This window comes from Accipiter gentilis, chromosome 30, assembly GCF_929443795.1.
Source record: "Accipiter gentilis chromosome 30, bAccGen1.1, whole genome shotgun sequence".
NCBI classification, from domain to species: Eukaryota; Metazoa; Chordata; class Aves; order Accipitriformes; family Accipitridae; genus Astur; species Astur gentilis.
Genome location: NC_064909.1, coordinates 13,329,719 through 13,357,526, shown reverse-complemented (window position 1 = coordinate 13,357,526; position 27,808 = coordinate 13,329,719). Strand labels below are relative to the sequence as shown.

Genomic DNA, 27,808 nt, shown 5'->3' with positions numbered 1-27,808 from the left:
GTCAAATGTGGAGAACATTTCTTCTTAATTTACCACTACCTAGAGGGGAGTAAACATTTGAGAATGAAGACCCAGAAAAAATTGTGAAGTCATAAAAAAATTTTTTTCAGTGATTCTGAAATTCCATAAAGATTAAAAAAAATGAACCAACCACAAAAAGCAAGCATTGTGTATCCAACAGCAAAAAAAATAATAGATCATGTCGTGACCACAACACAAATAAGCTGGATTTGAAACATGTCACTGTCTGCAGCAACTTACAACTAGTACATTTAACCTGGAGGGCAGCACAGAGCATAAATGTATATTAAAAAGAAAAAAAAAAAATGTTGAAGCTACTAAAAGATAGTATCTAAACAGAAGCAATAAAATGCTTTCGCTCCAATACCACAACATTTGAAAAGTTTGCTCAAACTCTCAAGTTGTTAGCAGGCCAGTTTGTAAGAAATCTGTCTTAGGGCTTTAGTTGCACCATAGATTTCTAGCTCCACATTAACAGTAAAATTGTCTCTCCTTTTTACTGGATAGTTTCTCAGTGAATCTGCTCTACTGGAAAACAGTGTTTCAAGCTCTCTCTCAAACATCAGTAAGTTATTAAGGATAGGTCTATATTAAGTTCTCAGAATAAGAAAAAAATACTCTGCAAGTGCAAATACAAATCACTGATCGAGACCATAATTTTATAGAAATCACTGTATCTGCACTTAAAAGAAAAACAAAATTACTACTTTTTCTGTGTTTAAACTATTGATATCAATTAGAGGTTTAGCAGAGGGAGCTCCTGCTAACAACAGCAATTATGATGGTAGAAACTTACCACATTTATAGTAGAAATATTAATTTCCAAATATAATTGAGTGCCATGGGGAAAAAAATCCTGCTTTTACTGATGATTAAAACATTTTCAGTGCAGAGTTAGAAAATTTAAGAAAGCTATATTAATATAAACAGTAAGTCTGCATGATCACAAAAATATGATGGCAGAGACCCCACCAATAACAAGGCTCCATGGAACATAATCTCCTTGTCCTAGTTCAGCGTCTAACTTCACTGACCACGTAAGTACAGTTTTCAGAACACCAACCAAAAACAATCCAACTTTATGTTTACCTATGAACCTCAAAAACCCCATGAAGTATGAAATGAAACAAGTAGTACAATCAAACTGCATTAACTCTTTCTGAACGTTAACACTATATACTCTTTTACAATGCCTAGAAAAAACACTGAAGCATGAAGCTACATTTTCACTCATTTGCTCCAAAATATTTCTCTTTACAGAAGGAAAATGAAACTAAACATCTGTATCACCTCTCCCATGACTCTCTACGATTCACACAGAATGTTAACTTCAAAATGGACAACATCATAACAAAATGAATCTTCCCTCCATGCATAATGCTCTAGCCTAACATGTTTTTCCCCACAACATCGGAGCTTGCTCAAGACCTGAACCAAACCAAAACAAAACAAAAAGTCTGCATAGAGAAAACACAAACCTTTAAAACAAGATTAGAACATACCCTCTTCTTATAATTCAAACAAACGTATGACCAAATGGTGTATTTATGATCAAGGAAAATAATCTCACAAGGAAAGAACACAGGCATTCTCCACTTTGCTAAAGCCCATCTCCTGTGGATAAGAAAGATACAGCTGTACTCTTGAACCCATAAGGTTTGGAAACTAGGCCATTCTTCTGCTTAAGGCACTGAACGAAAGAATTCTTGTCAGATACTTTCTCCCACGCCCCCTCTGTCCAAATCAAAACCATGTGTTCTTATTGTGCAAAAGCAAATCCAGAAGGAAAAAAAAAAAACAGAAAGAAATTAAACATGGTATAATTATTATTACCCCAACCTGACTGCTCCATTCCATCCTCTCATCTCTTGCCCTGTTCAATTTTTTTTCCTCTTTAAAAGGCAGCTGTCTAGTAGCCTCCCCTATCAGAAAGTCATCCTTAACCACACTAACTTTAGCTGGCATCCGAGACATCACCCTAGCCTGCAAATGAGTGTGCGTGTGTCAAAATTATAATTACTTGTATGATAATGAAGGAAATCACATGATCATAGGCCACTGTATTACCCTTCCTTAAAACTCCCTCTGCCATGACATCTCTTAATCATTCTCATATGGCACTGGCTAGGTAAGATAAACCACAACTCCCACATTCCTCCTCAACTCTGGCCAGTGTTATCATCCAGCACTCCTGCCTTGTTTGTTCCTTCTTCCGCTGTAAACGTGCAAGATCTCTGCAGCAGAATTAACCAGTTTTTATGTGCCTGAAAAGTACAAAGCAAAGTACCTTAAAACTTAGCTAGATGGGTGACACCACAACACAAATAAACAGTAATACCTTCACAAATGCCTTCAAAAGATTAAATTACACTTACTATAGAAAAAAGCATATGTATTCTTATGCCAGACTAAGAGGACCTTATGTCAGAAAAAGCAAACTACAGCATTCTCATTTTTATTAATTTTATTAAAGCAAGTTTTATAGAGCCAACTGTTGAATCTCTATGAGTCTTTTCTTACACAGAGCTCCCCAAAAACATTTAAGAGAATGTATTATCAACGTATTTTTTTTCTTTCACCTTAATTCAGGAAAGCCATTCCCCAATTTAATGACATGATACAATACAACACAATATGAAGGGAAAAACATAAAAGCCCCTCTTTCCTCAATTAATACCAACTCAATGAAAACAAAAGAGCTACTCTAGCTCAAAGCTTTTGATTCCTGTCCCTCTCCTCCTCCAGCCTCAGCAGAGATGGGAAGCTCAGTTCACCCAAACTAACCCCAACTGCAAGTGTTTGAATGCACTGAAACATTACCTACCACAGCCTACGTAATATGTATCAAGAGGAAGCTGTAAATAGTTACATGTACAAAATCAAAACACAGGAAAATTATTATTTTGAATACTACTCTTACCCCTCACTTGAAAGAAATAAATCCAGTAATAGGCATGAAAATAATCTTTACTGTACTGCCTCCACCCATGAATTTCCCCAAGTTTCCCAATAAACTGTTCATTAGGAATAAGCGTTTGACAATCATATTCTGTTTCCTTAAACATAACTTTCATGAAAGAGAAATAACATTTCCATGAAAAATATTTATGGACATATGCTAGAAACGTTAAACACAGCACTGGGAGACGTAAAGAATAGCAAAAAGGAAAAAAAAAAAAAAAGGGGGGGGGCATGAATTTCTATAACACAGACCTATCAGTTACACACATACTGACAGTTTCACAACCAATTTCCCTCCACCTGTTGTTTGTTTGTTGTCAGCAGTCCCTGTACCTTTCACTACAGCTTTCTGATAAGACCTTATCAAGTAATCTGCTGCATGATCTTATCCCTTCTAGACTATTTTCAAAGGGTGCTGTGGGATAAAAGGCACAAAGAATTATGGAAATATGCATATTTTTCACCCATCCCACCAGGAACACCCATAATTCCTCAAGGAATGTATATTCTTATGATAGGTGCTGTATCAAATTATTATGATTTTTCTTTTTTTTTTTTCCAAGTGACAGAACACATGCTTGCATACTCACTGAGAAAAGCAGATATTGAAATTTTATTTATTTTCTATTTTAAAGCGTACTGAAAGCAGCTGCCAAGAGACAGGGGGTGGTGGTGGTAGGGTAGTTCCCCATGATTTCATACAACAGCCTCACGCCACGTGCAAAGCACAGCTGGACGCGTACGTAGGTTTGTACTCAGAACCATCAATCAGCTTGCTCCGGGATACAGAGCTACAGTCTGTCCCTTGAGAGTCACACAATGGAGCAACATTGCTGAGATAGCCACGCGTATCAGATGGAAGAAAAGAGCGCTCTCCTGAAGATCACCATTAGCTGCAGAACTTGGGAGAGCTGCGCTAATATACACTTAATCGGAAATTGGAAATATGCACTACAAAGATAGATTTACTTACCAGGCCAAACCCAGTCATACTCAGGCTGTTCTAACTCCTCACTCTTTCCAATAACTTCTCCCTTTAGTTGCAATTTCTTTCTTACCTCCTCAGTTACTCAGAGCTTACTAGCTGAACTGTGTGCATCAAGACCTATCAGCATAAACACTTCCCCAGTCCATTAGTGTTTATTAGCAGGAGAAAGCACATTAAAAGTAAATTAAGAGTCTCACCTCACCCTGACAGAATCCATTTTAAATCAAGGAACGCTGCTGTTCGGGAGGTCAGCAATGGACCACCTCCTCCTCCATCTCACGTCTGCCGCTTTAGCAGAAGGTCTTACGTAAGGGAGACCACAGGTAGCAAAGAGAGCTTCCCGAGGCTCCCTGACAGGCAGAAGCGACAACCTCCTTGAGATCTCTGCTGCAAAACCCAGCAGATGCCATACTAATCGCAGCACTGGAATTACTTTGTGCAGATTTAGGAACTTACTACTGCAGGGCTCTTTACTGTTTATCTGACTGGAGGACCATATTCATTAGTACTAGGCTGCAGACTTATACCAAGATTTTCAGGAGCAAATATGCAATTTTGAGTATTTTGATATCCTGTACAAACCTGGGGTTTTTTAGATACCCAATGCACTCTCTGAAATAATAATAATTAAAAAAACCCAACCCTTACTCATCTCTAGGTGTCAAAATAGAGCATCCAAAAGTAGCATAATATTTTCTAAATGAACTACTAACTTGAAGTTTTCATTCTATAGAAGTTGATGATGTTTGAGAATATTTCCATTTGCCTTATGTAAATGTACTTTGCAAGTCTTATGTACTATATTACTGGATATATGCATAAATATTTCTTATCCCTTCCTGTCATCTATCTCTCATCTACATTCCTATATATATTTGAAATGGAGACTCATGAGTAACATGTATCACTCAAACCTGGACTTTATCATTTAATTAAATCTAAACTTTCATTTTAATCTCAAGGACTTGCTTTCGTTCTGACACTAACACAGGACTCATCAGTCCATGAAGAATAAGGACAGACCAAATGCATGTACTTGCTTTGAGCTTTAACGAGTAACCAGGCTGATGTTGCTATGTCAATTAAACTTCCAGTGAGCGACTGATACTAAAAGCTCATTATAATAAGACATCAAGCTAGGGTTTCACTTTTTTAACTATATTATCTCATTTCTGTTACCTTTGTCTTCCAAACCCTCTTCTCATATTCACTTTTCATTTCATATAATTCAATAATCTATTTGGCAGACAGTGCTGCTTTGGCTTGTACAGTAACAAATACTATGAGCTCCTACTGTCGGCCAGAACCTCTATAGGTTGGTGCAATACAAACAAGCATCTTCTTCAACCCATTTCAACCCACCAGGCCATCTTCCTTCGTTTCTTACTGATCACTTTCCACCCAAGTAGAAGTTGGGTGCGATTGCATGCGTTAAATTTCGAACGACTCCTTTTTCCCTCATGTGCCTTCTGCCACCTTCCCAAAGGCAACTAACAACATCTAGCACGCGTCCCAAACGTACCTCTTTCAATATTGGTCCCCTCACCCAAGATGAAAATTTCACGCCTTCCGTACTACCACCTATTTAAAGGATCACCACGGATGGACACGACCAGACACGGTCCAGGACTTTAAGAGTTCTCAGGTACACTATCGTAACCGAGACTGGTTATTTTCTGTGGGGAGACCACCAGAACGGAGAACACCACTATGCTTCTACTCCACCAAGTCCGGGCGGAGCAGAGGAAGAGCGCAAAGATGTTTAAACAGAGCACAAAGGAAGATACAAACAATCAACTCGGGAGGTAGCGAAGACACGACGACAGCCCCTCTCAGACGCAACACAAAGCAAACCAGAGGAAGGAATACAGCAACAGCAACGCCGGGGACCGTCTTCGAGGTGCAAACCAGACAAAGAGCAAGTACGGCTGAATCCCGGACGGCGAGACGGGGCCGAGCACCAGGCAGCTGCAAGGCTCACGAGTGGGTGCCCCGGCCCAGGCGCAGTGGTGCCCGGCGTGGGGCACGCGTGAAGGCAGGGCAGCCCGGCCTGCAGCCCGCGGGGGCTAGAGGCCTCTCCCGGGCGGGGGACCGAAGCCAGCTGCCTGTGTGCGCCTACGGCCGCCGGCTCCAGCCGAGTACATATAAGGGCAGCCCGGCCCGGCCGACAAGGCGCGGAAGCGGCTGCCCGGCCGCCGTGCGGAGCGGCTGCCGCCCGCCGACCCCGCGGGAGGCCCGGGGCCGCGGGCGGGCTGGGGCGACGTGGAAGCCCAGCGCGCCGGACCCGCCCCGGCAGCGCCGCATGGAGGAGCCTGAGGCGCGGACAGGCGGCGGTGCCGGCCCGGCGCTGGGGAGCGCCCGGCCCGGCGGGCGAGACGACGGCCGCGGCCCGCCCACCCCGCGGGCACCTGGCCTGGGCGGCAGGACAGGCCGGGCCGGGCCGCCGCCAGGTGCCGGGGAGAGGCGGCCGCGGAGGGGGGGGGGGACGGGGACGGGGACGGCGGGCGGGGGAAGGGGCGCGGCGGAGGGAGGCCCGGCGCGGCACTCACGTTCTCCGTGTCCCGCTCGTTGACGGTGGGCAGCGGCGTCCGAGTGGACATCTTGTGGGCCGCGGCGGCGGCGCCGCGCCCGGCGCGCTGAGGGGAAGGCCGCCCGCTCTCCTAGGCCGCGGCGGAGGCCGCCGGCTGCCCCCGCCGGCAGCCGGGCGCACACGGCGGGACGCCGGCCTCCTGCCGCGCTGCCGGCCCCGCTAGGCGCCCGGCGCCATGGCCTCGCCCGGCCGACCCTCCGCCCGCCGCGCTCGCTCGCTCCCGCCCGCCTCGCCGCCGCCGGGCTCCGCGCAGCTCGGCCGCCGGCTCCTCCTCCTCCTCCTCCCTCCTGCCCGCTCAGGTGAGCGGCCGGCAGCGCAGGGGGGCCGCGGCGCCTCCTCGCAGCATCCGGCGGCGGCACCGACTCCTCCTCCTGCCGCCGCTGCCCCGCGCTCCCTTCCCCGTCTCTCCCCTCCCCTCCCGTCCTCCTCCTCCTCCTCCTCCCCGCCCCCGCCCCGCCGCGCTGGGCCCGGCCCCGCCGGCCAGGCTCCGCCGCGCCGCAGGAAGCGCCGGGCGGTGCGGGCGGGCGCGGCAAACGCGGGCGGGCTGGCGGGCGAGCGGGCGGGCGGTCTCCGCCGGCGCCACCGTCCCTCCCGCCCTGGCACCCGTCACGGGTGGCGCCGAGCCGGGCCCAGCCGGGCTGGGGGCCGGCCGGGAGGGCGCGCTCGGCCCGGGCTCGGGCTCGTGCCCGGGCCCGACGCGAAGTGGGCCGGGGCAGGTGTGCTGCTCCGTGAGGGAGGGCGTCCCGGTGCCCCTGGGTCAGGGCCCGCCGGCGGGGCCGGCCGCATCCTTCAGCCTGCCGGGATGGGGGGGGGGGGGCCCTCGGGAGGCGGCCAGCGGGGCTCGGGCAGTCAGTCGCCTGGGGAGCCCGCAGCCCCCTGCGTGAGGGACGCGGGACAGGGCCCACGGGGGTGCTGGGGCCTACTGAGGCTTGGCGAGTGGGTTGCCACAGGGACTCGCCCGTGACCAGGAGTCGGCCTTAGGAAGGGCGGTGGGGCAGCCGTGGCCACCTCCCGGGTGGCTTCGAGTCCACGAGTCACAGGCTTGGCTGGAGGCTGGTGAAACCCCGTGTCAGCATCTGCGCATCGGGCCGTTTATTTGTGCGCCTGGGCCAGCCAGCCTCCTTTACCTGCTCGAAGCTGAGATCGGATCGACGAGACTCTGTGCGACGCATCTACCCGCTCATGTCCAACCAGCACGCGGTCCTTGAACGCTTAATCGGTGACCTCATGTACTTAAAATTAGAACCATACACACATTTTTGTCTTTGAGAAGTTACTAGTGTTTACATGACAGCAGCTTTTGCTATAAAACCAGCCAAACCCTTCACCAAATTCTAAATCTGTAAAAACAAAACATAACCTCCCCTGCACCAAAAACCAAAAACAATGTGCCTGAATTTCCATTGCAGTATTTTGATAGACTTTTGTAGCTGAGGCTGTGAACATCTTCATAAATGCTGTAAACACAATCCTTGTTCTGAAAGACCTTCCTTCTGAAAAATGGAAGGCACCTGATGGTCGTATGTCTATCTCCAGGAAGCCCTTAGGTGCCTGCGAAAGTGCGTGGATTGTTATTTATTACCTAGAGAGAGAGGTAATACATATATGCGCCTACGTTTATAGGTAAACACGCTACATAGAGTATATTTAGTTCTGGCTGCGTTAGTTCTGGCGTGATTCAAGAGGTGCCCCCAGCTCCTCAGCACTGGTCAGCCTACAGCGGAGTTTTCCAGATGTTTGGGAAAACAGCTCTTCCGCCGTAGCTGATGCAGGCACAGGCAGAGAACATCCCCACGTTGTACAAGCAGTGTGACTGGACTCGCTCTTTGCACATTCAGCATCACGTTGCTCTGAGCAAGCATGATTTGTCTGTCTGGAATGATAGAGGTTCCCAGCTAGTCCTCAGCCCAAAGCCTCCCAAATCGTTGCAAGGGCCTCTGTGAGCTCCTAGCTCTCTCTTCACATAGCTGGCACTACCGACTGCAAGGGAAATTTCAGCGTCCTTCATTTTTCTGGGAACAAAATAACCCAAGATTGGGTTTACTCAGGGTAAACAGCCATGGTCTAGCCAGCATGCCAAAACAAGTTTGTTGACAAACTGGATATTAACCCAGTTTGGTTGCTTAGCTCATCAAAATGCATTCACTTTTATCCCAAATTAGAGCAAGGCTGTGTCTAGGGCTCATCGTGGGGCCTGACTCCGCAACCCTTACTTGGTCAAAACTCCCACTGATGCAAGCCCGTCGTATGGATTTGTGTACACGCTTGTGGTCAGAGAAGAAAGGAGTGTAAACTCAAATGTCTTCTGAATGTGTTTAGTGGCACCACTGACTAAGGGAAAGCTTAGAAAGACTTCCTGCCCTAGAATTTGAATATATTTTGGTCAGTAATTCATAGGAAAATGTTGGTTCATCAGAAATTAAAAGTGTAATAATGTAGTAATTCTTGTTATCTGAATATCTGCTTTGCAGTTGTTTTGGCCATGGTCGTTACTGTTATCATTTTCTTTCACATTATTAAGGTCACTCACTCATTTAATAGCTCAGTTTAATTTTGTTTCATTATTACTACAGGCCTCTTGTCTCTCCCGAGTGAGAAAATGCAGGGACAACAACTGAGGAGCTGTGTGGAGGAGAAGGTGACCACAGAGATGGCAATGGGCTGAGGGGCGAAAATGGCCTGGAAGAAGGATGCTGCAAACTGTCTGGGACCTGCACTAAAATATGCAGAAAGTTATTGCTGCTTCAAGTGGCATGAAGTCCGCCTTGGTGCCCAGCGTGAGTCACAGAGCACAAGCAGGGGTCAGATGGTGGCAGCAGCACAGCCTCTGCGCCTGCGGAGGGGTGCAAACAGCAGGCAGTGAGGGGAAGGCTGTCATTTTGGGAAGGCAGGAGCCAGCAGAAGCATTTTGCTTGGGATCCATGTTTTGAGGGGCTGGAGGAAGCCTTGGCTCCTCACGTCAGAAGCGAAAAGGACAGGCTCATGTCAATAGAAAGCTCTGGGTAGCGGTTGTGATCTTTCACCCCGAGCTCTGAGAAACCTACACAGGTCCCTGCTCAAGCCTGGGCGAGCACCGGGTTGTTTTGTTCCTGGCTGGTTGTTCAGGCAAAGAGAGAGGATGCAGAGCACGAGACTTAAGCCCTAACACCATTGTTATTCTGAAATGCGCTCATTCTCTGCTTTTTTGCCAGAAGTGACATGTTTATTTATGACTAGACAACTTTGTTTAGTGAGGAAACTAAGGTGTCAGTCAGCTTTGTAGGCACTTGTCCCTCCCAAGGGGAGCTCCAGCAGTGAGTCAACTGCAGCTTCCCGGCACACACGCAGAACGGACTCGTTGCTTTGTGCCTTGTAGAAGCCAAGCCCGTGTGCCGCCTCCTCCTCCACAAAGCCAGCTGGCTGGTGCTTAGGGCCGCTTTTCTTTTTGTTTGCAGGGATGTGCTGGATGGGAGCAGCGCAGCCAGGCGAGCACAGAAACCCCAGTCCCTCCAGCCCGGCACAAGGCTAGCAGCCCAGTTCAAGCGCTCCCTCCGGACCCACCTCGGATGGTCTGCGGTTCATTTAGTGACTGGCCTGAACTTCAGCGCTGGAAGGGTGGATGTTCCACCACCTCAACAGTAACTGAATCCCATCCACAAGTGCAGCAGCGATTTCAGACGCTGACTTGAATGAAGCATTTTCCCACAATTTCCAAATTTAATTCTCAATAGTGAAAGGGTGAGAGGTTCAGAAATAACACAGGATCGGTGACCACTGAGATGTGAATAAAATAAAGCAAACTCTTGGTCTTTATTGCCCGTCACTGCACCAGGACTTCTACTGTATTTGTGGAAAACAAAATGAAAGACCTGGCAAATACGTAAGAGTAATATAGTTCCAGCTGCATGTAATAAGACTGCAATAGCATTAAGGACTCCTGAGGTCATTACAAACTACAGATACAGGGCTCCACAGATTATTTACTTTCATGAGGGACACAGGACAAAATTATATGTACCTGAATATATGTAGACTTTGTGAATATATTATTAGCTACAGTCAATTTTGCCACAAGAATCATTAGGAAATACTGTTTCGGTGAAAAGTTAAATAAGGTATAATTTGACCCAAATACTTTAAGCCTCCAAATAAACAAGCATTTATTTTTATTTTTTTTTTTTAATTTTAATGGGAACACACACCTCTTGTGAATACTCTTATCATGTATATGCAAAAAAAGGTTTAAATACACTTAACAGGCCAGAATTTGTCTCAAGGTCAGTTGTACTGAAATTTGTCCCTAAATGTAGTTAAGTTTGTGTCTTCACATTTTCTGGGTAAGATTTTTATAGTTTCAATGCCATTATGAAGAACTGCCATAAGAATGTCCATGTGAGAACTTCACATGAAAATAGTAAACAAAAGCAGCATTTGTCACAGATCAGCCTGGATCTCTAGGAGGAGTATAGTAAAATCATACTACAACTTTGTAGTTACAGAGCTTTCTTGCACATTCCCAAGGCCTCTAAAATGGTATCAGCGAATCTATTTCACAGAAGAAAAACTACCTCTAAAACATGTGGGTTGCCAATGGTCCGAAGAAGCTAGTAAGGACATTTGCTCTGTTCCTGGGCATGTCTCTGATGGCCTGAAAAAACAGAAGGGTGTTATAAATTGGTCCTACAGTGCTAAAGATCTCTGTACTGGCTCTTAATAATCATTGCTAAAAATAACTAGTTTCGATTGTTTCCTTCAGCTTTGATATCTCATCTTTCTTTTGACGCCCCCAGTCTCTACAGCCACAGCCAACTTCTTCCCACATCTGAAGAGTTTCAAAAAGGAAACTAGCAAGCCGCTGTAGCACTGAGGTAGAACCACAGTGAAACCTGGGGCAATGACAACTGCAGGAATTTCAGCCCTTGTTTTCATTTGCTGCAGTCTTTTTTTGACTGTTGTGGCTTTCAATAGTGGTTTCAAACTTGCTTTTTAAAAGTCTCATTTTCTCGCTTTCCTTTTTGTAGCTTGAGTTCAGATTAAGTATATTGGCAGAGGAAGTAAGGCTTGAATCATTTTCATGCACCAGCACTGGCAATATCTTTTTTGATATTAATTTTTTTTTTAAAAATATTAACATTCTTAGAAAAGACTGTGTATCAGAGAGTAATAATAATGAAAACATAGTGTAGCATGTTGGAAAGACCTGTAACATAATGCAACATCTTGGTATCCCTTTTATCTGAAAATACTTATTTGTTATGAAAGCACGTTAAAGAGTAAAATAGCTACTTAAAGCAGGTATTTACATGATTCCTATCACAGCTGTAGCTGGGCTATCACACAAGACATAACGCACCACTGCGTTAGACCTGTGAAGCTGGGAAGCTTCCCTAGCTGTTGCTCAGCTGCAGGTCTGAGGAGCAGAGGGACTAAATGGTCTGTCCAGGAACAGAGAGGAAGCCAGGGACAAAGGAGACAGCAGACTCTCTATAAGTAGTCCTTTGGGACCCTCTGGGTACAGATTTAAAACCAGCTTTCGATAACCCCGGGAGATGGGGCAGGATGGCAGAAAGCCTGCAACAAGATGCCTGGTGATCTGCCATTGATCTTCAGAGGGCCATCAGAGACCAGAAGTGGGGGAAGAGTTGGGAAAGGCAATTAACCTAAGTGGTCACAGATGTTCTCACTCTACATCTGCCCTCTGCAGATTTCAGCGGTGTGGTTTCTGTGGAAACAGAAACTCTGTGCTAAATGGAGCTGCTATCCCTGGCAGGATCTAATTTTTCCAAAGATGTATTCTACAGTAGCGCAACAAGAGCTTGTTGATGCAGAAAGGTGCAAAGCTGTCCTGCAGCAGCACTGCATATTCTGATCCAAACTAGAAGAGCTTTTGATCCAGGAATAATTTCAGGGTTTGATACGAGTTAATCCAATAAATGACTCTGTAACAGGGAAGTCTCTAACTGTTGCAAAGACCCTACATAATCCTCAGTGGGTGCGGGGTTAGTTCCAGTGGTCTTTCCTCTTCCTTATTTTAAGGTGACAAAGGAAAGAAAGATTTGAGCTAAAGTCCTGACTGCAAGATTTAAGCATGTGTGTATGTCTGTGTGAGTGAATATTTTTTTACTTATTTAGGACAACTTTTATTTCATATTTTTATAATATCTTATTTGGTTAAGATACCTTGTTGAGAGGACTGGGTTTCATTTTTTACTGAGTCATTCTACTACTTTAGAAGCTTAAAATGCCTTGGGATGTTGGGTAATTTATTTTTTTTTATCTCCCACCCCACCCCCCTCAAAAGCAGTCTCCCTATTTTGTTTTCTGCTGACTGCACTGAACTGGCAGAATAACCTTAAAGATAATTGACAAAATGACAGGATAGAATAAAATGTTGGGAGGCAAGAACTGACACAGGCATTCCTGGACTTTTTAACAGTTAAACCACAATGGCCCGTTCAAATGAATGCATTACTCCCACAAGAGAAAGTAAATTTTTTCCCTCCCAGAATTTGTAGGCAGAACAAAACGGCAAACAACCGCTTACTGCCATGAGTCGTACTGACCACATCTTACAGCGGACTGAAGACTAAGCTGAAATCCGTCCTGCCTTCTCCAAGGTTATCAGGAGCAAAGAAAGACCATCTGGACCTCCTGTAACAGCCGCTGAGCCAGAGCTGGCAATAACCTTGGCTGCAATAGCTTCAGCGATGGATTTAAAAGAGGATGAATTCTGGATATCTCCTTTAAAGAGTCCTAAAAGCATGTAAAATGACCAGATGAGAATGTTAGGCAGCAGGGTTCACTCACTTTGCATTGACGAAATGGCGGCACAAAAACAACACCCCGAAGTCAGGCGCAGGGAGAGGAAAGAGGACCTTACTCTGAGTTACCTCGTTGCCCCTAACATGTGATAACTGACTGTATGAGGCCGTAGTCTGCCACCAGTACCATCGTCTTGCGAAAGCCCATCATCTTGCTTTCCCAGCCTGTGAAGGGAGGGAGCCTGGTAACAGAGAGGAGAATACGGCAAACAAGAAAAGAAGCACGCTGTTGGATTTTACTTTTTAAGTTAGCCAGAGAAGTAAGAAACAATGTCAGCCCGATTTCCAGAATGAGCTAAAAATAAACCAAAAAGGTTTATTTTTAGATGTACCAAGCTATCCAATAACAGCTCAGCTTTACGGCATGTAGGAATAGGATCCAGATTCTGATTTTGGTTATGTTGCTGGAAGTTTTCCATTGGCTTCGAAGATAATTAGTAGTTTCACCAAAGTAATTTGATCAGAATTTGGCCATAGATCTATTGCTCCTTGATGTGATGCACTTGCTTACACATAAGTTTTAATGGAAAAATAATTATTAAAAAAAAAGTCAAAGCAACATACCGATCTACTTCACAACTTTTTTGAGGTTTTAATGATTTAAAGTGTTTTGAGAATGAACAGTGCTATATGTATGCTAAGCATTATTATGCATTATATAAATGCATAATATCAAGCATGCTATTTTTATCTTTCCGCACAGCACGATAATGACGTATCTGCAGTGGGATGAAATGCAACACTATATTTAATAAAGGTTATGGATTATGTTTGTATTTCATGTTGTTTGGTGATATGCTGCTTCTGATATCTAGGTCACTGTTCAAATCTGTCAGGGGTTAACCATGGCCAGTCATTCCTGTCTGACACCTGGTATGCTTCTGCTGCTAGAGGAAAAGTTTTTCCCCTCTGTAACTCATCAACTTAGTTTAGAGGCAGTGAAAATGCTCTGTGATGATGCCAGCGCTTACAGGGGTGGAAGAAAATGCCAGTCTTTCTTCTGGGATAACCTATTCAAAACTCAGCTAAGCAGTGTTGGTGACAGGGATGTAAAAATGAATTAAGGACATATAGCTAAAATACGGTAAAGTCCAGCACTTTTTAGGAGCACTAAAAAGCTAACTAAAATATCTGAGAATAAGTTTAGTAAGCTAATGGTTTACTTAAGATAGTAGTTCCTTTTTTTTTACAGAGATCTGATATGTTTGCAATGAAGTATGGGACAGAAGATCTCACTGGAGCACCAAAACATTTTCTAGTATGGCTTACAAGTCTGTCTTTGAGAATGCCAAAGTTCGCTTTGGTTGCAAAACTGAAATATATATAAAAAATTTTCAGGTTGGGTTCTTGTCTCAAGCCTAACTTTTGGCACTGGTTCTGTATTGCCAATATTTGCCTTGCAGAAGTACATTGAAAATCCACTGGATCAAATCTTAAGGCCTTCTGGTCAGTTTTTATTGAGCTTTTACTAGAAAGAGAACTCGCAGTAGTTCAGATCCTGATGGATAAAAAGCAGCTGAACACGCACCCTTCCCTCTGATTTCCATAGCAGTTGCTGCTGACTAAGGACTGGATGCGTCTCCTGCTCCTGCGTCAGGACTGCTGACATGAACAAGTGGGAGGAAGATCAAGCTCCGGCGAGGACGGACTTCAGGAGCTGGTCCGTTCTTCTTTCACACGGATGGGAGTGTCACAGCGCACTTTCCTGCCTAATCAGTCTCAACACAGCCTTGCACAACTCAGCCTGTTTTAAGCTTTTAACCAGGGTGTAGGAGTTCAGGAAAAAAACCACCTCCCTTCCCCCAAGAAAAATGTAATTGCAAAGATTTGTTTTGATGTAGCATGTACAGTAAACTTGAATCACTGAAAGTGAACCACACATTTGCGCGAGTATTTTTCTTTCCCTAATTTTCATTCCTAGTTAGCTATTCGTTTTATTTACCTCCTAGAGAAAACACACTAGAGACTGGATCCGACTCCCAGTGAGGCTCATGGTAGAGCTGCCAAGGCCATAATCCCTGGGGCTGTAAGACAGCTCCTCGCTGTTGACCACACTGGGGCTATCCCAATATATACCAGCAGACAATCTGGTCCCCACCATTGTTAATGCAGACAGTCCTCCACGTGACTCATCTTATGGGCCAAAGCAAATGTTAATGCATAGTAATAATATCAAAATAGTACATGGAGATAGGTTCCACTCTGATTGTAATTCTGTTACTAGTTACAAGTGCTACTTACTCTTTGTAACACTAATTTGTTTTAATACTATGAGAGAGATCAGGAGCCTAGTGCATTTAAGACTTCATACAAACAACAGCCTTGATTTTACAACATGATCTGCGCTAAAAGCCATGCAGATATGCAACTTCGGTGACAGGATCATGGTCCTTGCAAGCTCTCTACAACTCTGGTGAAGCCAGCACAGAAGGTTCAAATTTATTCTGTTAACAAGCTCAGAATATGGATCTTGATTATTTTTATTACCAGTACATGGCGTGCCAAGAGGTGGAGGTCAAATGAAAGAGCAGTCTAAATTCAAATTATGCAATAAATGGGCATAGTAAATAGCAGGGCGAGAATGGAATGTCAAGGGACAAAGCTAAGAAAATGATTGTTCAGTTTAGGGAAGATGGTCCAATAACATTGACTAATATTTAACGATCACTTACTCACTGTGGAGTAATTTATTGTGACCAGCAATAAGAAAAATACTAGTGAATGGCTAGAGAAATGTACTGATTGGGGCCCTTAATAGAGATTCAAACCAATGCTATCAATGAGTATGGGAATTCCTTGACAAGATGAGAAGGAATATAATCGTATCTCCGGTATTTAGACAGCCTCTTTTACCATGGCATCTGAGCATCTTTCTCATAATATTCCTCATATCCCATGCCATTGGGAAGCTTTAAAGCAGCCCCACAGCAGCAGGCATCCCGGGAGGGGGACAGGCTGCCAGGGATGGCAGAGCTGGGACGGATTGTCCTCGCCTGAGTGGCTGATCCTGACCTGCTGGCACAGCTGCTGGCACCATCACCTAGCAGTAGCTCTCCAAGCCTTTCCCATCCCATCCCAACCCATCCCATCCTCCTCTTCACCTTTGCTCTTCGTTTCCCTGCAGCGGGACTACTCCACGAACTCAGCCTTCTTTTCCTCTATTCCCAGCAGCGTGGGAGATACAGGAGAGAAGGTTGGGAGTGCTTCTTCTCGGGGGAAAGGAGAGAACTGTTGCTTTTTGGAGAGGGAAAGTAAGTAAACTCTTTCTCTTCCTATCCCCATCTGCATTTCACTGATCTTACCAGTCTCCTCCCTTCAGATCTGCTCAGTGTAACTATAAAATTCACTTTCACCCATCTATCTTGGGATCCTTGGGAAATCTTATGACCTTCATACTAACAGGAACAGTAGCATGGAAAGAATAAATGAGACTATCCAGAAAGTCTGCAGTGGAGAGAGACCCCAAAAATTAATCTTCTCAAATGCAGGCTGTTACCCTGGCTACCAAGACTTCCTTTTTGTGGAGCCATTCTTTCTACATGTTAATCCAGACTTCTCTTTTCTTTTTCTCCTATTTTGGGGTCTTGAGTTCAGTAAGAACGTGCTTTTGCTTCCTCTGACAATGTCGATCAACAGAATTTCACTTGCAAGCATATCTAGGTAGCGGGAAAGTTCTGCAAATGCTTGTGTAAGTGTTCCTCCTGTTCATAAACTGCATGATTTGACCATCTCGAAACCTTTCTATGGGTTGGAGAGTTGTTCAGACAGGGATTAGAAACAGTGCCATCTGACAAATTAGGCCAAACTATAGGCAGCTGGTATTCTAAGCAATAGTCCTAATGCATAGTTCATGAGCGAGCCATTGGCTGCAATATGTTTGTGTTAGTCATTTATCAAATAATAATGAGCACCGAAGGCTAGATCCTGTAAATGGATGAACGGGGCTGATTCCTGCACCTTGGTATGAGGAATGTGTCTCGAGGCCCATGTTTATGGAGCTACAAATTTGTTCTTTGATCTCTTACCAATAATAAGACTAAAGGAATGCAATTTTTGTTGTTAATATTTTGCTTAACGTTAGTCAAGGGAAAGGTCGTTAGTATTCTATAGCTATCTTGTCAGTCTCAAGGAACATGTCATACACATTAAAGGACACAAATCAATAATTAACATAAACCCCTCCTAATCCTAAAGTCAAATATTAACATCCTCCCTTACTTTTTTCTTTTCTTTTCTTTTTTTTTTTTCTTTTTTCCTTCTGGTGAATTCCTAAAGAACCCAAGGCTGAGAGTGGTAGAATTTTGCCCAAAGATGACAAAAATAATGAGACAGCCATGTGCCTGCCTGTCTGTGCCAGATTTCAGGCATATAAGTCTGCAGTAAACTCAAACCTTAAATATGCAGGGAAGTGCTTTATGATGTGTCATAATCCTGCAGTTTGCTCTAATCAAGAGAAGGTTCAATACCTACTACCTATAAAACAAGAAATTTTGGGGACAAAAGGTATTTTTCTCTTGATTAAAGCTGATTCTTCCTAAAAGTCTGTAAAAAACCCCCTAACTGCCATTTATAGAAACAATTCCATTGATATAATCCTTTAAAATATGCCTATTTAATTATTTGTAAAATTAAATATTGTTAGATGTTTAGGAAACTGCGTTATCAACCTGTACCTAAATTCCTATAGTAAAAGCTCAGTTTTCATCTTGCAGCATTAACGTTCAGAGCATTTAAAAAGGTGCACTAGTGCCACATGTTCAAAGCAATTCCAAATTCCAATGAAAGCGTAACATCATGTTAAACAGTTATAAAGTTAAATATATGTGCATACTTTTTTAGGTATAGGCATAAACTTTTCTTTTCAAATGTCTAAGCACATCTGAAAATGGTACCTATCACTATATATTTATGCCTGTATGCATAATAAACTGCACACCCATAGACACACTAGGTACAGGCATATAGATAGTTCAGATATGTTCCCAAGGCATCTTCAATTGCTGACATTTTTGTCAGTGGGAAGGAACGTGATCTTTCATAACAATGAAGTAATTGTTTGTTTTCTTCTTGCCATTTTGTTGCAGGAATTAGACACTTTGGGTTACTTATTACCATGAGATAATTCCTGCCGGTCTGCTGAAGGCACAAGCAAGGCAAAATGTTTCCTAATTCCCAGAAAGCATGCGTTATCTCATGGTAACACACACACATTGCAGTGTGACATTTCTTCTTGATACAGGTAAATGGACCATACTGTATCCAGGATACAGTTTTGTGCTTCCATTAAAACCTCAGTTGCATTTCCATGCTTGCAAAATACTTTATCAAGAATATGTGGAATAAAAATTTTGCAGAGTGTTTGTACCACGGCAATGTTACTAAAATCCAGAGAAAGACTAAACAGAAACATACAACTGCTAAGACACTAAAGGGCTGATATTTAGGTGAAAGTTGCTGTCTTTACTCTTGCGCATGTGGGAATGGATATTGATAATCTCATGCTACTGATGGGCAACAGTGTGTGGATAATTGTCTTAAAAGATAGTGAATATAATGGAAAGATAGTATTGCTAAATGTTTTCAGGATGTTGCTGTTGTGGCCTGACTATAAGAAGGTTTCCTAACTTCTGTCAGCAAATGAGATGAAGAGCCTTCTGTAAGTCTTCTTCTCCCTGGCTGTCTGTATTTCTCTATATTCCGAGTCAGGAGTGCATCCGGGATGCATCCCAGCTTTCACATGGCTCCTTGTACTGTTGGTTCTGCAGTTGGTCACTTAGAAAGATGGACAACTCTGTGTGGCGGGCAGCCATCTTGTGTCACATCAATCGCCCTCCGGGCCAGCTCTGACTTACTTTTCCACACATTGGTTTACTCTGAGGCAGCCATTCTCCATGCTGCTAATTTCTGCTCAAGGGAGATGTAAAATCTCCCTTGTACAAGATGCAGGAGAAGGAAATAAAGGAAGACAAGCCCCCAAATCCATTATTAATTTCTGATTGCAGCATATTTTTCTCAGTTCCCCATAGCAGACTCTTATTCCACTACTCTCAGCTCTTCATTTGAGTTTGAAGTCCACTGAGATCAATATGCGATGAATGTGGACATGAGAGGACAGATTAATGAAGGACTAGAGAGAGGACAGTGAAAACGGCCTACTAACTATTGCACTTAGGGATTTTCTCCAGAAACTAAGGTCCTTCCAGATTCCCTCTAGAAAGGAATTTGCAGCCACTGGACACACACTCTTTGTGTCAATAATTTATTGTATACTGCCAGTGAAGTGATACAACTCTTTCTTTATGTACAATTAGCTTTTACACTTGCAAATAAAGTCACACATATCATATTATAGATGTCATCTTTAAACCCCAAGTTCTTCTCTGCTACAGAATCATCAACAGAGGAATCTCTTTCTTTTATTAAATGGGGACTTGGATATGGGAAAATTCTCCACGGGGAATTCCCATATACCATAAAAATCATCACAAACCTGCTTATCTTCTAAATATGGTCATAAATAATCTTTTCTTTTTTGTTAGTAAAAATCCCCCTGATCAGTTTGGGACATTAACAGGCAAATTTTTAGCAATAGCTTTTGGTGCTTCAAATGCTTTCCTTCAAGAAGAAGGGGGAAAAGAGATTTGGATTGGAGGGAACTCGAGAGGCACACTGACTCGGACAGAGTTAGATGCAGTAGCAAGACCAACATGAAAAGCAGAATTTTTGCTTGTGGTTTTCTTTTTCCTCAAAGTTGTCTGTGGGACTAGCTCCCCTACAGATGTATTTCTCAAGATGACAGCCTCTGCTTTGCGTCTGTTACATACAGAGCTGAACAAGGGCTCTGAAGTTTGAAACTGGATTTCCAGTCAGTCAGAGTTCACGGAAGACTTGGGATTTTGGCTTGGTTTCATAGCTAATTACACAGGGTAAGATCCTGGCTGCCTTGAAGTCAATGGCACAAATCCCACTGGTTTCATTGGGGAAGAATATCACCCCTTGCAGTTTAGAGGTCAACTACAAAAAAAAAAAGAACTATGATTCTGACTATACAGTAATTATATCATCTTTATTCATGCCCATACTTGTCATGCTTTTAGTCTACCGGATCTATCCATTTCCCTTACTATATATTTACAAAGGTTTCCCTGCCTACCTCTTTCTGGAGTTCCTGTGATCTGTCCAAGGGGTGTGATCTTCAAATCCAAGAGACAGAAAGACCACTGGGAAGCAGATAAGCTTGTGGTAAAATGCTGATAGCATTCTGGCACTTAAATTCCAAATCCCAATGGAGTCACGAGACAGATTCCATTTCTTTTAATTGTCTCTACATCAGTTCTTTCTAGTGCTTGAGGAGGACTGGACACCATCAGATGAGACGTGCCAAAAGTGTTCGTCAGAACAAATTGGCAATAATCTTCTGTGTAGCTATAATCTTCATTTATTTTTATCATCACGTCTTCCTCAAATACTCCTGGCCATATATGGTATGAACTTTTTGCCTTTATTCAGGAATTTCCTTTTCAATTTCTCTTTTTCTTAAGGCATCCTGTACTAGGACAACAAGAAAAAATTCTGGAGTGTGATCCCGTCCCTCACATTCATATCTGATAAACAGATGGTTCTGTGAGCCTCAGGCAGTGGAGGAATATCGTCAGATTTATAGAGTTTTAGTGATAACTCAGTTACTCCAAAACATCATATGTTACACCAATATTTTGCACCAACTGAGTAATGTGGAGTGTTCTGCCAAGGCTCCTCGGTGTGCTTTCTCACAGCTGTGATGCTGTCAGCCCAAAGACAATGCTTGCAGTGAGGAGCCCAGCGCTCCCACAGACACTCAGCTGTCTTGAGGCTGGATCTCAGCCAAAAGGCTCCTGAAACATTTTCCATGGGCTACATCCTGATGTATGTTGCCTGTGCATTCATACAGTTCTTTCTAATGGGAGGATGGTTTGCAGGAAAGCTGCTGGGTGGGCTTATCGTCCGCTCTGGAAGTGCGTAAGGCAGAGGTCCTGTCTGTAGAATTAACATTGCATTATTTTCTGTGACAACTATGAGTTTACGCATAGATATTGAGTTGCATTACTTTGCTCAAACCTCATTAAACTATGTGGCGTTTAAACCCACCCATTTAAAGAACCCAAGCCATGATGGTTTATGGTATCCTCCTTGTTGACCACCGCTGTGCTGACATAGCGATGACCTTGCTCGACTGACCGGCATGGTGTTCTGGCAAGACAGCCCCTGGTGTGATAATATGTCCCTTTGTTCTGCACCTGGTGGTTTCTCTGGCAGTACACCGTGGGACGGCCACCACAAAGTATAGGGGCTGGGGGCTTGGAAATTAATGTCCCTGCTTCTTCCGTCCTTCTCTAGGTATTGATTATGAAGAAACTGAGCAAGTACTTCAGCAGAGCGTTTTTCTGCAACAGCTTTGCTCAGTGCAGCACCGCTTTGGGTGCAGTGGTGGGTGCAGCAGGGTACAGATGCAATCCTGTGGTCACCAACGAGACCAACTGTTGCACAGGAGAGCTAAAAGCTCCACTCACATCTGCATCAGCAACAGGCACACACACAGAGCTCCTCTACAAGTTTTGCAATGACTGATCAACTGTGGAGGTGGCCGTTAAATGAGCATTTGTGATTTTGTGAGAAGGTTGCTGGTGTATCACTTAATAAGACATAGCAATGCAAAGAAGTATATTAGTTGCACTGCACTTCAAACAGTTTAGAAAAAGTCCTTACTGACAAGTGGGCTTTATCAGATGCCTTTAGCAGGTGACACATTAATACTTTGATTACTAATAATAACATAAAAAATAAGATGACCACACAAAATTAAATCACATATCCCAAGTCACAGGTTACTTATTGGGTGAAGAGGTAATTTATACAAACCTAAGTCCGTTTTACACCCTTCATGCAAAGACATAATCAGTGAGAATGGTTATTTCTTAGTGGATTTTGACATATGTCAGTTCACTGCTCCACATCATTATAGAAAAACACCTTGCCTTATGCTTCTCTGCTTTCTAAAAGTTTTTATCTGTTGGTTGGACAGGAGAAAACAGTGGTCTAACTCTGAACTATGTGTTTGCAGAGTGCTATGAAGATGCTCTGGAATAGCTGAAGTCAGTTGCAATGCTGATGTTTCTTAGCATCGTGAGCCTGTCATGCTAAGTGCCTGATGGTTTTTGCACATTTGTGAGTGTAAGATTAAAGATGCTGAAGGATTGTGGGGAACAGCAGGTCAAGAGATCCTCTGGACATATGTAAGCCAAAGAGGGTATGTTGGCAAGCTGCCTCGTGTGGTCAGGGAAACAGGATCAGGGAGGCATTATGCTCCCATGTAGAGACCAGAAAATAGTTGGAGGGAAGGAATGTCATGTAACCAAGAATATGTGTTTGCATTTAGTCATACTTGGAGTTAACAGCATGGAAGAATATTATGCTATTTATAGGTGGTACTGCAATGAAATTTTGCAACTGAGTCGTATCAGAGTAAGTTTATTTTGTGATAAATAATAACAGTAAATAAATGTAAAAATATAGGTAGCACATTGTTTCTTGAATAACAAGCCCCTGGCGAACTGACCTTTTGGTAATTAGGTAGGTAAGTAATAAAGCAAGCAGGCAGTGTAAAAGTTAACTGAATACAAATAGGACCTCCACTGGAAGAGTGCTAGAGGTCTGCAAACCACAGACCACAGGTTAAGAATGACCAATGTAGGTAATGTATTTGTTCCCATCCAGCTTCGGGGGGGGGGGGGTGTGGGGTTAGGACTGCACATTGCATGCGGTGGGAGGGCCCTCCAATTACCCCTAAATGGTGTATCTTCTCCAGAGCGCAGTACTCCAGGATACAGTCATTAGAGCTGATCACAAAAGAAGTTAATCCATGACATTCCTCCCCTGCAATGCCTGTGTCAGGACTCTTTCCAGGGCAATGAGCTCCATTTCAGTCCTCTGAGGATTCTCCGGGAAATGCTTTAGGGCCTTCTGTTGGGTAAGGTCCAGTAGTTGCTGGAACAGATCCCTCCCTTGCTCCTTTTTCTTTTTGAACTACATGTTGGCCATTCATTCGTGTGCACTACTTACTGCTTTGGGGAAGCAGTGGCATCAAAAAGCCTAAAGCAGATTTAAAAAAAAGAGGAAGGGGTTTAAAATTGTACTTTCTTAATATCAGTCTTCATGCTAAATGCAACAAAACTGCTCCTTTAAAGCTACCCCATCTTCAGTTCACACTCTGGAGTCCAGACAAGGCAGTAAAGTTTAATCGAAATTGCTTTTGCTTGCTGTAGGTCTTCATGTGGCAAACCTGAGATGCTTTGGAACACGGCAAGACAGGGGACAATTAGCTGGGGGGGCCTGTGGTGGCTCATGTAAAAAGAGGACATCAGTCAGCAGGTTAGCAATTCCGTTGTACCCCGGGTTCTCTTTGTACAGGAGGATATTACAGCCTCAGGAATCAGAAAGAGCTTTGCAAGGGTCTTGTGCAAGAGAAAGGACTTTGTCATGACAGTGGTCCAGTGGCTTTGGTATTCCTCTCTGGGCTGGGTTCTTGTGCAATTTTCAGCCCCGCTGGTTTGTGCAGCTCTGGCTGCTCTCATAAATCTCCTCACTGAATCCCAATGCATACACAAGATCAAAGGAGCTTGCAGTGGGTTTTATGCTGTTTGTTTGGCTGTCTTCAGTGCCTGTGCTGCAGCCTTGGGTGCTCTGCGAATAGATAACCACCACGTAACATTCAGAGCCTCTGCCTGATACTTGCAAAAAGGTGGTCCAGGTTGTCCTTGGGTAATTCACCTGGAGGTCTCTAGCTTTGCCTTGGTAGAGCGGCCAGCGCGGTGTATTCATTATTGCCTATTTGTCTTGAAAGTGTTCTCTAAAGGTGTCAGCATTCTGGTGGTTCATCTAAGAGTGGCCGCAAAGGTCTGTACGAGTGCCAGTAAAACCTTATCTCTCAGAAAAGGCATACCACGGCATAGTTGCTACAGTGCTGGTAGTTGCTACGGTGCTATTTCTTTAAAATATCAAATAGTAGTAAATTCATACATAATATTCCAACCTGGGGTCTTTATAGACCCTAAAACTAACCCCTAAAACTGTGAAGTGCTGACCCCAAGCCCTCTAGCTCCTAATCTAAGTCTAGCCTGGGAAACTTGGCAAGTCCCAGCCCTAACCACAGCTTGCCAACGCTTACATACCACAGAGCTGTGTGGTGTGAGGCGTCAGTGACTGTGGCCTATACCTGAGCCCACAAGCGGGAGCGACGGTTGTAGGAAGCAGAGGTATGGAGAATGTGGTTCCAAGTATAGAAGTTCTGCAAGACCATTATGTTTTGCTTTCTTTTGGTAAATCGTTCCTGACAGTAACTTTCTTATAAAACTTGCATGGCGCATCTGCTTGCTGCTCTGCTAGTTTTCATTTTACCTCTGAAAATTGATTTCAAACTCTAAGACATCACAAGACAATTCAACTTTGCTCCTTAGCACCATTGCAGGACTGCAATCTATCATTTCGTATTGCTGCTTGTGACAGTCACTAGCCACACACTGCAGTTTTATAGTCTGCACTTCTGTTAAAAGAGCAGCTAGTTCTGATTTCTTCACACGGAATATTTGCATGTTTATAGCAACCTCTGCCTCTCTGCGTGAAAATACAGGTTCTGTAACCTTCTGTACAGCTATTCACACTCTGAGTGTTTTCTGGAGACTTAAAGCTATGTTTTCAATGCACGCATCTCCTATTCCAATCTGAAAGGTAGAACTTTGCTGTTTTGTTAAAATCACAGATGACCTGTATACACTATGCTTTCCCTTAAAATCACTCATGCAGCTACACTGTGCAAGTTATAGGGAAATTGGTGTGGGCTGGTAATGAGGTTTCTATCACCATGTCAGCCAACCTTGTCTGCAACAGTGGCCTGTTTTGCATTCTCAAGCTGGAAGCGATAGTATGCCAATACATAAAAACACTTAACTTCATTTTAGTGTCCGTAAAGGGGCCCTTTCGATCTCTTCTGCAAAAAATGAACTCTGATTATCATTTGATGAAGTAATTTAATGAATATACAGAGTTATGGAAATGAAAAATATTGTAGCAATTATCTTTTGCCAGATGATTAATACGGTGGAAGAGGGTTAATTAGGAAGTAGAACAAGTCATTACAGAAATATATATCGTAGAAATATAATTTTCAAGTGTTGTTGGTCTCTTCCAACAGCATCGTGTAGACAATTTTAACAGAAGAAATTAAGACAAATAATAAGCAATTACTGCTAGAGGTGAGCAACATATCAGTCTCTTAAAAATACCACTGACTGACTTCACATTCCGGAGACTCCACATAGATCATTCCCTGGATAGTGTTATGAATCATCTGCCCATCCCAACATTTTGTTTGAACAACACCTCTACGAGTCATCTGATTTGTCAGACAATTGGATGATGTCAAATTTCTCCTCTGCATCTCACTTTGTACCCCCAAGGCTGAGAAAATGAATTGATTTTAAAATGGGACCTATTGTGCCAAATTTCCTGAGCCCTTCAAATGAATATTCTCGCTTTGCCATGACTAATGCCTTCTCAGATTCTGAGAACATGTCCGTGGCTTGCATGCTTTCCTTTTGGTTGAATAACAAAGAACCTCCATTCATAAAGAGATCTTTCAAGAAACTTCTTGTAAATCAATCACTGACAACTGAATAGTCAGTCTTCCTGGTCTTGTCAGTTTTTAATTAAAAAGTTACGCCAACAAGTGATGACAGACAAGAGCAGCACAGCCTTCTTCAGAATGTCCAAATATGTCTGAAGGTGAGCACGTGGGTTAGGTTACTGTGCCACTCACAAAATACAGCTGAAAACAACCTGTCATGTATATGTATATGCCACGTTGTAAAAAATAAACATTAGAAGACAGGGGTTTTTTTTTTTAGTTCTTTGTGATTTGTGTATACCCAAAATGTGCTCTCTAACTTTCTGCCCTAATCCAGGCCTAGATGTAGCCCCAGAATAAACAAGGCAACTGTACTTACTCTTGCGTCATTTGATGGCATGACATCAGCATTCAGTTGGTGGTGCTAGCTTACAAGGAGTGAGGGAATGATGGCTCTATGTTTCTGTCCACATATTCTCCTAAAAAGCACTTTACTGTTTGGATTTTAAATTCATTAATGTGTTGGAGGAAGGAAGCCTCCGTTACAAAGCTATCCAGCACTGAGCGTGTCCTTCCCCTCACATCACCTCCTCCTGGTGATTTTAACCAGTGCGTGAGATGTATTGACACACATCCTTACAGGATGCCAGCGGATGTTCATGCAAAACTAGTGAAGACCTAGAACTGACAATCCAGACACTATGAGGTGAAAGGAAAGCAAGGCAGTATCATTTAGAGGTTAAATCTTCTCAGGCTGCCTTTCAACTTCATAAAGAGGGAAAAGGAGAGAGAAAGGACAACTCAGTTTAAAATTGTTTCCTTCAAGGCAGGTAACCTTAAAAATAGAGAGAAGAAACCTACTGATTGGGGCTTGTGAAATCTTCTGTTCCTAGACTCATAACCCATGTAGTTTTCTGCTTGGTCAGGAAGCAGGGATTAAGGAAATTGGACCACATTCACAAGAAAACGTGAGGCTCATTTGGAGACTTTTTTAATCTTTGACCCCAAATATGAAAGTTTACATTTTTATCATTCAGTTAGTCAACTCTGGATTACCTAAGATACAGGGACTTACTGAGGATTTGTAGAAGTCTTTTCAAAGGGCTTTTGTTTCTACACTATCAAGTAGTTCAGGCTGGCAACTTCAGAATTTCCCACTGCTTTTGGTTTTGTTTTATGTCCAGAGGAGCTTCATACAGCTTAATATGAACGTTATTATTTTGCTTTCCATCAATAATTCAATGTCTTAAGAAAATGCCATGATTTTTTCTATTTTTATTCTTCCATTCTTTGCAGCAATGTCTGAGAGTAAACTGGAAGAGAATAGAACAAAAAAAAGATCAATTTTCTCAACTTTATTTTATCCCAGCATATTGCATAGCTTTTATTTTCTCACTTTTGATGGTATTCCACCTGCATTGCCAGTTACGGCTCAGTCCTACCCATAGATCCACCAGTATTGACTACTGCAGTTACGTGGTACTTTATTCTCTCAACCTTGTTTTCCTTGCATTTTGAGTACACAAGGCAGATCATGGTCTTAAAATTTAACTTTCTGCCTATTCTTTCATTGCAAGAAGATCCTTTTAGACTGCAAGCTTCCAGCAGTGCTTGATGCTTGGTGCACCAAGTATATGCAGTGAATATATGTGAGGAACATTACTTGCATGGCCCAGCATGTTCTATGGCTTATAGTATTTGAGAAATATATTTCACTGTAGGAAAGGCAGAACACAATGTTAAGCAGGCAGGCAGATCTGCTGGGAAAGCAAGCAAAAATATTAAAAAGA

The 27,808-nt window shown here is 43.4% G+C and overlaps 2 protein-coding genes across 11 annotated transcripts in view; one reads left to right on the top strand and one right to left on the bottom strand.

Annotated features, from left to right (window-relative positions):
* MARK1 (microtubule affinity regulating kinase 1) overlaps nucleotides 1-6,767 on the bottom strand; it is a 60,396-nt gene extending 53,629 nt beyond the window's left edge. For all 8 annotated transcript variants that reach the window (XR_007510149.1, XM_049833934.1, XM_049833938.1 and 5 more), the window contains exon 1: nucleotides 6,520-6,767. Coding sequence is in view for 7 of the 8 variants with exons in the window: in XM_049833934.1 (XP_049689891.1) it covers nucleotides 6,520-6,570 (51 nt within the window). In the remaining variant the exon portion in view is untranslated. The remainder of the gene's footprint in view (nucleotides 1-6,519) is intronic.
* The window catches only part of RAB3GAP2 (RAB3 GTPase activating non-catalytic protein subunit 2), a 240,196-nt gene that overhangs the window by 124,169 nt on the left and 88,219 nt on the right, over nucleotides 1-27,808 (top strand). The gene's annotated exons all lie outside the window — the stretch shown is intronic.